The sequence below is a fragment of the Rhinoraja longicauda genome, chromosome 29, assembly GCF_053455715.1.
Source record: "Rhinoraja longicauda isolate Sanriku21f chromosome 29, sRhiLon1.1, whole genome shotgun sequence".
Classification (NCBI taxonomy): Eukaryota; Metazoa; Chordata; class Chondrichthyes; order Rajiformes; family Arhynchobatidae; genus Rhinoraja; species Rhinoraja longicauda.
The window spans coordinates 19,825,639-19,837,669 of record NC_135981.1 but is presented as its reverse complement, the minus strand read 5'-3'; the positions used below and the strand labels follow the sequence as shown (position 1 = coordinate 19,837,669).

At 44.6% G+C, this 12,031-nt stretch overlaps 1 protein-coding gene across 3 annotated transcripts in view; it reads right to left on the bottom strand.

Moving 5' to 3' along the window:
• The window catches only part of LOC144607631 (neurabin-2-like), a 193,826-nt gene that overhangs the window by 42,690 nt on the left and 139,105 nt on the right, over positions 1–12,031 (bottom strand). For all 3 annotated transcript variants that reach the window (XM_078424587.1, XM_078424588.1, XM_078424586.1), the window contains one exon: positions 10,012–10,116. In XM_078424587.1, the coding sequence (XP_078280713.1) occupies positions 10,012–10,116 (105 nt within the window). The remainder of the gene's footprint in view (positions 1–10,011; positions 10,117–12,031) is intronic.

Sequence of the window (12,031 nt, the reverse complement as noted above, 5' to 3'; positions counted from 1 at the left end):
TGCAAATGATGTATGCAAGATGACACTGCAGATGTTGGTTTAAAGCAAAGATAGACACAAAGAGATGGAGTAACTCAGCGGGTCAGACAGCATCTCTGGAGAGAAAAGGAATAGGTGACGTTTCTTGATGTTGAACATTGTCCAATTATCAGTGAACTACCCTACTTCTGACATGATGGAAAATAGGTCACTTATTTAGCAGCTAAAGATAGCTGAGAGTGGTGGATGCAAGGAATTGCAGATGCTGGTTTACGAAAAGAGTCACAAAGTGCTTGTTTATCAAAGTGTGCAAAGTGCGTCATATTACAGTTATATTATAGACAATAGACAATAGGTGCAGGAGTAGGCCATTCGGCCCTTCGAGCCAGCACCGCCACTCAATGTGATCAGGGCTGATCATTCTCAATCAGTACCCCGTTCCTGCCTTCTCCCCTTCTCCGCTATCCTTAAGAGCTCTATCTAGCTCTCTCTTGAATGCATTCAGAGAATTGGCCTCCACTGCCTTCAGAGGCAGAGAATTCCACAGATTCACAACTCTCTGACTGAAAAAGTTTTTCCTCATCTCCGTTCTACATGGCCTACCCGTGGCCTACAAGATGTTGGTGAGGTCACATTTAGCGTATTGTGTTCAGTTTTGGTCACCATGTTATAGGAAAGATGGTGTCAAGCTTGAAAGGGTTCAGAGGATATATCAGGATGTTACCAGGACAAGGGACCGAGCTATTGGGAGAGGTTGATATTCCTTGGAGCACAGGGGGGTGAGGGGTGATCACGCACTGTCTTTTGTCCAGAGTTGGGGAATCGAGAACCAGAGGACATAGGTTTAAGGTGAGGGGGGAATGACTTAATGGGAACCTGAGGGATAACTTTTTTTACACAAAGGGTGGTGGGTGTATGGAACAAGCTGTCAGAGGGGGTAGTTGAGGCAGGTAGTACCTCAACGTTTAAGTAATATTTAGGCGGGTATATGGATTGGATAGGTTTAGAGTGGAATGGGCCAAAGGCAGACAGGTGGGACTAGTGTAGATGGAGCATGTTGGTCGGCGTGGGCAAGTTGGGCCGAACTGTCTGTTTCCATGCTGCATGACTCTACATCAAAGATACTAGAGGAACAAGATAGACCACTCGACCCAAAAAACTGTAGTATGTCATGGCGCCATTTTAGTAGGCAGAAACTTGCAGAAACATTTAAAAAGAAAAATAACAAAAATCTGTGAATTGATAGATGAGATATATTCTGCATTTTAAAGGTATCATCACACATACTGTTCCACCAAAACACTGATTAGACTGCGAGAGGCATAGCGAACGGCGGGTTTTGCCTACTAAAATGGCGGCCGTTACGCTCCTCTGCGTACTACACTTCAGAATAGGAGATTTAAACGGTGGTCCATCTTGTTCCTCTAGTATCTTTGCTCTACATAAACAAAAGCTTTTCACTGTACCTCAGAATACATGAGAATAATGAGGCTAATACTTAAACCTAGACAGGCCAAAGCATCTTGGCAGGTGTCCCCTGGAGCCACAGGTGTTAATACCTTCCACACTAATTGCGACAACTTGCCATCAATTATTTACACGTCCTATTTTAAGCATCGGCAAGGCTAAGGCAAGCTCTTTTCTAACACTTCATTCAGATGTACATTTTAATAATAAGTGGAAAAAAGTTGTTGGATGCCTTCAGGATTTGTTTAAATTGCATCTCCACTGGAAATACAATCACAAACAGCAGACCAACCAGGTATTGATTCACAGGAACAAAAGATACTTTCCCATTCCTACCTTTAATTGAAAACTTTTAAAATTTAATTTTAAACGCACATTGCATGAAATGAATGTATTATACTGTCACATGCCTGAATGAAAATAATTACACTAAGTACACTTTTCTTACATTGTAAATGGATTAAGTTGATTGATTCGCAGGGGGAGGGGTTGTTGTTTTTCAGCTGCTGAGAAGGTTGAAGAGAAATGGATCTTCCGAATGGATACATTGCTTCCTTATTAACGCAATATTTGCAATTCAGCAAACTCGCTTTCCCTGTATCACAACTGGCTATTTCTGTCATCAGTCATCCATCTATGCTGTTGGCTCATAAGCTCATAGGTTCATACATTATGGGAGCAGAATTAAGCCATTCGGCCCATCAAATCTACTGCGCCGTTCAATCATGGCTGCTCTACCTTTCCCTCTCAACCCCATTCCCCTGCCCTCACCCCATAACCCCTGACACCCTTACTTAATCAAGAATCTATCAACCTCCGCCTTAAAAATATCCATTGACTCATCCTCCACAGCCGTCTGTGGTAATGAATTCCACAGATTCAACGCCCTCTGGCTAAAGAAATTCCTCCTCATCTCCTTTCTAAAGGTACGTCCTTTTATCTGAGGCTATGACCTCTGGTCCTAGCCTCTCCCACTAGTGGAACCATCCTCTCCACATCCACTCTATCCAGGCCTTTCACTATTCCATACTTTTCTCTCCCTTAGCATTCCTTAACTTTCCACATTTTGCACATTCCCTGATCTGCCCTGATCTCATAGCTTTTGTCCATTCCCCCCCCCCCTCTCTCTGTCTAACTGCCCCCATTAATCACTTTGACTGGGGTAACTATTGTAAATTTATCCCCATGGTAACCCTGGCCTTAACCACCAGAAATACTGCCTTTGCCCCACCCACTCCAGAAGATAAAATTCTTCCCAATGGTTCAAAGATTTCTCATCACTATCTGTTGTGCCACAACATATCTACCTACACTTTTACAGTCCATTATCTTAATACATAATAGGGTTGCCAACTATCTCACTCCCAAATACAGGACAAGGTGACATCACCGCCCTGCGCCCCACGTGACCTCATCCAGCCAGCGGCCACGTGCTCCCCCTCCACCAATGGCGGCCGCCCGGGCCGGGAGGCGAGTTGCTACGCAACCTCCATTGGGCGAACACACTTGGCCCTGCTCCCCGAACACACTCCGTTAACCTACACTGCCCCGGCCTACAGCGGCCCGCGGGCCTACACTGTCCCGGCCTACAGCGGCCCGCGGGCCTAATACGGGACAAGGGCGGTCCCGTACGGGACAAACCAATTTAGCCCAAAATACAGGATGTCCTGGCTAATAGTTGGCAACCCTAATACATAAGTCCCTCCATAAGCTTTGTAGAACGGTTGAAAGAGATGTGTTTAACCATTCCACACAACAGCACAAATACACATCCTAAAGGAAGGTCCTGACTCAAATCTTCACCAGTCCATTCCCTCCAAAGATGCTGCCTGACCCGCTGAGTTTCTCTAGCACTTTGAGTTTTCATTTAGATTCCAGCATCTGCAGTTCCTTGCATGTCCACAACCTCTCCCAGGTCCTGTGCACTGTTCATTACCCAGAGAGTTCACAAGTCGGAAATTTGGCCGTGGACCAAATTCCCAGACCGCAGGAGATGCCTACAGCCCCCTCAGCAGCCGACAAGCCCACCCCGCCAGACTCTCAAATGCTCTCTCTTGTGTACACACTGTACATAAGTCAGACAATTAAAATTTGGACAGTACCCGTACACCCAATAAACAGAAAATGAGCAAATCAAGAAGAGCAAGGCAAAGTCACCTTTTATTTTAGATATCGCAAAGACTATAATTATACCTTAATAACCACCGTCTGTCAAATTAAGAATATTTGGATTAAGATTTGTTAAATGTAGAAAATTTAACAAAAAAATAATTTATTGTGATCTTTAATGTAAGGGTGGTAGATTTATGTTTAAATTACAAATTTGATTCTCTGAGATTTTTTCACATAAGCGAATCTCCACACTGCAACACCTGGGAGATACTATCAACAGAATGGCTGCAAAAAACGTGCAAGATGCTGTCAATAAGTGATGAGAAAATCCTTTCCTTCACTCCTTGCCCACAGATTATTGCCAGCTGTTTTTTATGCTCTGAATGCTTAATGCATGAGCCACAGATAGTCACAGAGCCGTACAGAACAGAAACAGGGCCTCCTGCCCAAGTTGGCATATTGGGCTCGTCCCATTTATCTACATTTGGCCTAGATACCCTCTAAACCCTTCCAAACCATATATCTGTCCAAATGTCTTTTAAAAGTCGTATTTGTAAATGTAAAACTGCCATCTTTTCTCATTTTGGAATTCAATTCTAAAATCTATTTTTGTAAATTAGTATTCCCATATTTGCATCTCGGCACTTATTACATGAACTAAACGTTTCTTCAATTAATTCGAGATTCCTGGAGCTAATAAGGGTGGAAAATCTGCTGCAAAGATATAAGAACGGCACAAAGCTTCAGATCAGCATGCATCGTTGGCAGCGTTTCTGGAATATATACTGGTGGCTGCTCTACAATTATACATAAATTAAGCATGAATTACACATAAAATTGTCAAAGAAGAAACTCTGTGCAAAATAACACGACATTATTGCAAAAACATCAGGAGAAAAGAAAACAAATCCATAGAATAGTGGACAGCAGAGTGGCGCAAGGGGAGAGTTGCTGCCTTACAGCGCCAGAGATCAGGGTTCGATCCTGACTACGGGTGCTGTCTGTACGGAGTTTGTATGTTCTCCCTGGGACCCTGTGAGTTTTCTCTGGGTGCTCCAGCTTCCTCCCAAATTCCAAGGTTGTGCACGTTTGTTCGTTAATTGGCTTTGGTAAATTGCCTCTAGTGTGTAGGATGCAAAACTGGAATAACATGGAACTAGTGTATGGGTTATTATTGGTCAGCGCCGACTATGTGGGCCAAAGGGCCTGTTTCCACACTACATCTCTAAATTAAACTGAAAGTAAAGGAGTGCAGGTGGTGGGTCTTAGTGTTCCATTGTCGAATAGCGTTAGGGTTGTTAGTTGGTGCAACACCCCGATAGATGTAGGACAGTAGCTATTGCTGAACCTGGTGGTGTGGGACTCAGGCTTCTGCCTGATCATAGAAGTGAGAAGAGGGCAGGGCCAAGAGTCAAAAGAATGAAGAATCAGGTGTGTTTAATTGTCATAAGTACCGTCAACGGAACAATCAAATCCTTACTTGCTGCAGCTTAGTACAAGCCCGTAAACACAATAACGCACAGCTAAATATACAATAATCACAGCAACAATCAAATGATAATAGTGTTACGAGGTAACCATAATGGTGCAAAAAAGCAAAGTCTGAAGTACAACCTAAAACGCAGTCCATAGAAGATCATAATTTTTCTGGTGCCACCTTATTGCCCGTAGAATACATAAACATAGAAAGCAACAGGATAGAAGAAGGCCATAAGGTGCACAATGTCCTTGCTGGTGAGAGGAGGTGATACTGATGTTGCTTTATTTATGTGCCAGCGAATATGTGAAATGAGACAATATGCCCCGTGAAAGATGGGAGTGTGTGTAGAGGTGACAAATGATTCAACCTTTCACTCAACAACACTTCTCCACAAATCAGGAATATAGTTTAATTCTCCACTTACAACAGGAGGGGTGCAACTCGAATGACACTCAAGAAGCTTGGAGACAACAAGTATGGAACAACCCATATGATCATCACCTCAACGCATCCACCCATTCGCTGCCACACATTGCCAACATCACACCCTGCAGATGGACACAAAGTGCTGGAATGACTCAGCAGGCCAGGCGGCATCTCTGGAGAAAAAGGGTAGGTGATGTTTCAGGTTGGGACCCTTCTTCAGACCATCTCTGGTATAAACCAGCATCTGCAGTTCTTTGTTTCTACATTTTGGCTCACTTTGGCAGGTTTCTGCTCCAAGTCTTGCATTTAGTCATTTATTGTTGATCCTTGGGTCAGGATCCTATCAAATCCTAACCCGCCTATCCTGTAATAACAACACTTAAAGACATTTGGAAAGGTACATGATAGGAAAGGTGTAGAGGGAAATGGGCTAAACATGGGCAAATAGGACCAGCTTGGTCTGCATGGACAAGTTGGGTCAAAGGGCTTGTTTCCATGCTGTGTGACTCAATTACTTATCTGTATAACTCGTTACCACCTACGCCACAGCCAACAATGGACCACTTTGGACTCTATCTTTTCTTGATCATCGTTGCTTTCTGCATATCTTTCATTCATTTGTTCTATATCTCTCTCTATATATCACCATTTATATCTCTCATTTCCCTTTCCCCTGCCTCGGAGTCTGAAGAATGGTCTCGACCCAAAACGTCACCTATCCCTTTTCTCCAGAGATGCTGCCTGAGTTACTCCAGTGGTAATGGGGAGAAGGCAGGAGAATGGATTAGGGGGGAGAGATAGATCAACCATGATTGAATAGCGGACTAGACTTGATGCGCTAAATGGCCTAATTCTGCTCCTAACACTTATGACCGTTGTCTCATTAACAATGGTACCGATCTTCCATTCCTGTCTCCATAATCTCAAATTACTCCGTAAAACCTTCTCATCACCTCTTTTTTCTTACTTAATTCCTTTACCTAAACCCATCTCTAACATTTATATTTTTTAAACCTTTCATAACATCTGCTTTGAGTCTGCACGCATTTTAACTTGATTACACATCTTTGCAAAAAATGGGGTCATTTCCAATATTAAAGCTGGCATGTATGTTTTGTGAATAAATGTATGTACAAGCTGTTGCTGTCACTATTATTGTAGGAAGTCCTGCCCTTGAACTGTGTTTGCTGAAACCTGTGGTTAATGTGCTTTCATTAGTGATAGGAGCAGAATGTGCTTTGATTCATACTGTACATTAGGGTTAGGGTTATAACATCAGTTATACTTGTAAGCACAGAATATTTTTTTGTTAATTAACGTCTATTTCCTGGCCAATTTTTTCTTTTCACGGACTGTTTTATATTTCCAATGAAATGCAGTTCTTCATCCAAAACAGCTTTCAGTAGAAAGCGTACTTAAGCCTGCACTGCGCTGCTATTTAATGCGCTACTGGTCCTTTGGGGTTTCCTGTGCGTTGCTAAAATAAACTAGAGAACAATGTGAAGTTTTGGGATCAAGGGCAAAGCCAGATTGTTTTCGAAGCTGCCAGGCTTCCAATGAGGCTTTACATTTCTACTGGACAAGTCTTGCATACATTGTTAATATACACGCTGCAAACTCATTGCTGATGTATAGAACGCACAAAGCTGTAACAATGCCTCGCTATTCATATCCCGTTTTGCTCTCACAAAGGTAGACGAGATCACACTGGCAGTTTTGGCGCAGAAGTTGGAGAGTTTATGAAATCGAGGAAGAGGGGGAGGAGTTGGTGGAGAGGAAAGAGAAATGAAGTAGTGAGACGTGTGGTGAGGTGGGAAGTTTTGGGAGGGGGAGAGGGAAGGGGAGATGGGAGAGAGGGGAGAGGGAGGGGGAGAGGGCAGAGGGGAGAGAGGGAGAGGGCAGAGGGGAGAAGGGGAGAGGGAGGGGAGAGGGCAGAGGGGAGAGAGGGAGAGGGGGAGAGGGGGAGAGGGGAGAGAGGGAGAGAATTGTTTGACAATTAGGTTCTAAATTGATCATCTAACTTTATTTTTTATAAATGAGTGAATCCCTCTATTCTTATTTCCTCTTGAAGAGGACCTGAAGCCTCTGCTAATCCTTTCACACTAAATGTGTGTAGATTGTGCATGCTAGTTCACCTTCACTATATATATAGCATCACATTCACTATGCATGCTGCACATTCCACACACGATCCAGTCCGGATCTTCACTCCCACCTTGACTATGTACGCTGCCGGTCGCTGCCTTCCAGGCGGACCGCGACCAGACTGTGAAGACGATAGCACTTATTGTTACCTCCGCTTAAGTACAAATAAAACTATGAGTTGCAACTCTTGTGTATTGGCATGAATACACAACAATGTGTACTGTTTAAATGCAGTGCCTATTTCTAAGCATTTCCCTATTTTTAAAGCACTACTGACTTACTGCTTCCCTCAAAATGTAGCTGGGAAAACAGAGATTTAACAAACGATGCTGTTTGTGCAAAATAATCTAACATGGGCCGAGCTTAGATGGGGCATGCTGGGAGAGTTGGGCTGATGGGGTTGTTTCCAAGCTGTATGACTCTATGATTCTTCATATTCATCAATGTTACTGTGAACTGTTACCTTCCAGTCGAAGTACAACTGCTTGACATCGGTAGTTGATGTGCTGAATCGGGGAAATGAGCTCCCAGCTAGGTTAAGGTGGCCACGCACATCAAATGCCTTAGCTTCCTGTGCATCGGAGTTACGAAGGTTAACGTCAGTAATTAAAAAGTATGTCACATGAGCAGTGGGTGAGAAATCTGGGTGAGTCTGGGTGAGCTGCAGGAGATAGCGAGGCCCTACATGACCGATCACTGAGAAAATACTGCAGCATTCAGCACGTGAAGAAGCTATAACAAATCGTTGGTCAAATCAAACATTTTCAGAGACCCGAGGTCAGCGAGACTCCCTACTCAGTGTGAACGTATTGGACTTTACTGAGACAACAACACAGGAGTAGGCCTTCTAATTCCTGCTAAACACAAGATAAGATGAACACTTGCTCAGTACGCCAAGGCCTGCTGGAACTTGCTAAACATTTTAACTCCCCTTTCCATTCGCACACTGAAGAGGAGTCTCGACCCAAACCGTCACCCATTCCTTCTCTCCAGAGGCAGCTTGCAACTCAGTGGTATGAAACTGATTTCTCTAACTTCAAATAACCCCTGCATTCCCTCTCTGTCCATCCCTCCCCCACGCAAGTCGCACCAGATTCTCAGCTAGCAAACAGCTAAGAATGGCCTGTTTCCTTTATCATCGTTACTTTTTTGCATATCTTTCATTCATTTGTTCTATATCTCTCTACATCACTGTCTATATTTCTCGTTTCCCTTTCCCCTGACTAGTATGAAGAAGGATTCTCGGCCCAAAACGTCACCCATTTCTTCTCTCCAGACCCGCTGCCTGTCCCGCTGAGTTACTCCAGCATTTTGCGTCTTTCACAGGAGTAGACTTGTGGAAGTAAAAAAGATTGAGGGAGATATACTATGTAACCTTCTGCCTTTGGAAGGAGATTATTTGGTAGAAGATTATGTGCTCAGCACATTACATTTTAAATTTTGTTAACAGTAAGAAATATAAATCTGACTTCTTCCTGAGTAATACACAAGGCAAGATTAACCTTCTAAGTCCTGTGAAAAACACAAGATAAGATGAACAACCGTGCTCAGTCCGTCAGGGCATGCTGGAACTCCTGGATGCTAACCACTTTAACTCCCCTTCCCATTCCCATTCCGACCTTTCTGTCCTGGGCCTCCTCCACTGTCCTGCCAAAGTGAGGCCACACGCAAACTGGAGGAACAACGCTACATATTTAGCTTGGGTAGCTTACAACCCAACTGAATGAATGTTGAATTCTCCAATTTTAAATGACATGCCCCCTCCCCCCCACCCCACCTTCCTTTCCCTCCCACCCACCCCATCCCAGTGCACACCCATTTCCCCCATTTTCCTACCCCTATTCCCCTCCCACCTTTTTCCTCTCTGACTTCACATTTCACTTCTCTTCTCTCCCTATCTAACCCCTCTCAGTAGCCAGGCTTTGTCCTGCCTCCACCTATTTTCCAGCTGTCTCTAGTCTGATGAAGACCTTCAGTCTGAAGAAAGGCCCTGATCCGAAATGTTGGCTGTCCATGTTCTCCACAAATGCTGTTGGACCCACTTACTTCCTCCAGCACTTTGTATTTTGCTCAAGATGACATTAACCTTCTCTTACCTGCCATTCCTCATTTGGGGTGCCTGTAGGAGAGTCCCTGCAGAAATTCCAGGTACTTATTTCCACAACCTAGCTTATCACAAAACGCTGGAGTAACTCAGCGGGTCAGGCAGCATCTCTGGAGAAAAGGAATGGGTGACATTTCGGGTCAAGACGTCACCCATTCCTTCTTTCCAGAGATGCTGCCTGACCCGCTGAGTTACTCCAGCATTTTGTGATACCTTCGATTTGTTCCAGCGTCTGCAGTTATTTACTGCCACAATCTAGCTGCTCCTCTTCCTAGTCCACAACTCTGTGCAATATTACCTGACCGTTCCTTTTGTGTTCCTCAGGACGGAGGCAGCGAAACTCTGGGTCACTCCAACCAGGCTGACCCCATCCACTTCCACGATTAGATCATTCACTTGGATCCTGAGTAAGAGTAAATGAAACAGTTGAGCATTAGCTGGATGCAAATAACCAAGTAGCCTCGTGGTATTTCTACAGTAGCCGCTTCAAACCCAGCCAAAAAAAATTTGTCAAACAGAAAACAAAAATGCTTGCTTAGTTCAAACACCAACATTAATAACAAGTGGAATTTCAAGACTAGAGACATATAAGGAACTGTAGATGCTGGTTTATACAAGATAAAGACACAAAGTGCTGGGGTATCTTAGCGGGTCAGGCAGCATCTCTGGAGAACATGGATAGGTAATGTTTCAGGTCGGGACCCTTCTTCAGACTGATGAAAGGTCCCAAGTCGAAACCACGTACACTAGCACAATCCTATATACTTGGGACAATTTACAACAGCCAATTAACCTTCAAACGTGTATGTCTTAGGATTGTGGGAGGAAACTCGAGCACCTGGAGGAAACCCATGCAGTCACAGGGAGAACGTACAAGCTCCTTACAGACTGCACCCATGATCAGCATTGAACCCGGGTATCTGGCGCTGGTCTGCCGTTGTGCCACTGTGCCGCCCCGTGCCACTGGGCTACCAGATCTAGGAGTGCAGGTACATAGTTCCCTGAAAGTGGCGCCGCAAGTGCCTAAGTTGGTCATGAAGGCTTTTGATATACTAGCATTGATCAGACAGGGTACTGAGTACAGAAAAATACACAAAGCGCTGAAGTGTGAGTCAAAAGGATTGAGGAGTTGCAAATAGTGAAGCCAGAGGAAGGAATGCAGGTGGAGGGGGATGGGAGAAATAGGTGTGAATCTAGGTGGGCCATAAGGAGGGCGGAGGAGAAGGTAAAGGGGGTTTGGGGGAGAATGGGGAGGGGTAGAGGGAGGAGAGTTGTTGGAGATTAACCTTTGAGTACCGAAGCTGGAACGTTATGTTACAGTTGTACAAGACATTGGTGAGGCCATATTTGGAGTAATGTGTTCAGTTTTCATCTCCCTGCTGTAGGAAATATGTCAGTGAGCTGCAAAGAGTGCATAGAAAATGTACGAGGACGTTATCAGGACTCAATTCTGATTTATAGGGTAAGGTGTGGCAGGCTAGGACTTTGTTCCTTGGAGTGCAGGAAGCCAAGGTGGAAATCTTTTCGAGGTGTATAAAATCATGAAAGGAATAGATAGGAAGAAAGCAGAGCCTTATACCCAGATTTGGGGAATTAAAAACCAGAGAATGTAGGTTTAAGGTGAGAGGGAAAAAATATAATACGAACTTGAGGGGTAACGTTTTCATTCTGAGTGTGGTGGGTGTATGGAATTAGATGCCAGAAGAAATTGTTCATATCAAATACTCAACAGCATTTAAAAGATACTTGGACAGGTGCATGGATAGGAAAGATTTAGAATGATGCTACACCAAGTAGACCCGTTGGGCCCAAACCTCTCCTGCATTGGTGCAGCACCCTCTCCTCTCCCTCCCCCACTCTGACTGCCTCCCCCACTCTGACCCTCCTCCCCCACTCTGACCCTCCTCCCCCACTTTTTCCCCACTCCTCCCCCACTCCCTCCTCCTACCCCACTCCCCCCTCCCCTTCACCCCCGCCACTCCCCCTCCCCCCCACCATCCCCCTCAAACCCCCCTTATCCTTCCTCCTCCCCCCCTCCCCTTTCCCTCCCTCCCTCCCCGCTCCCGAGGAGATAGATTTAATCTTTAAAATGTGAATAACTTTAAAAATACAACACCGATTTCAATGAAACTTCTTCCATTAGCACCAAAGGGCCGACAGTGAGTAAGGTGGGCCTACAATTGCCGCACTGTCGTGTACCGTTTTGGCTGTCGTTTAGGAACAAACAAACAAACAAGAGTTTTAGTACATAGATGGGCCAAACATGCGCAAATGGGACTACCTTGGCTAGGGCATCTCGGTCGACATGAACAAGATGG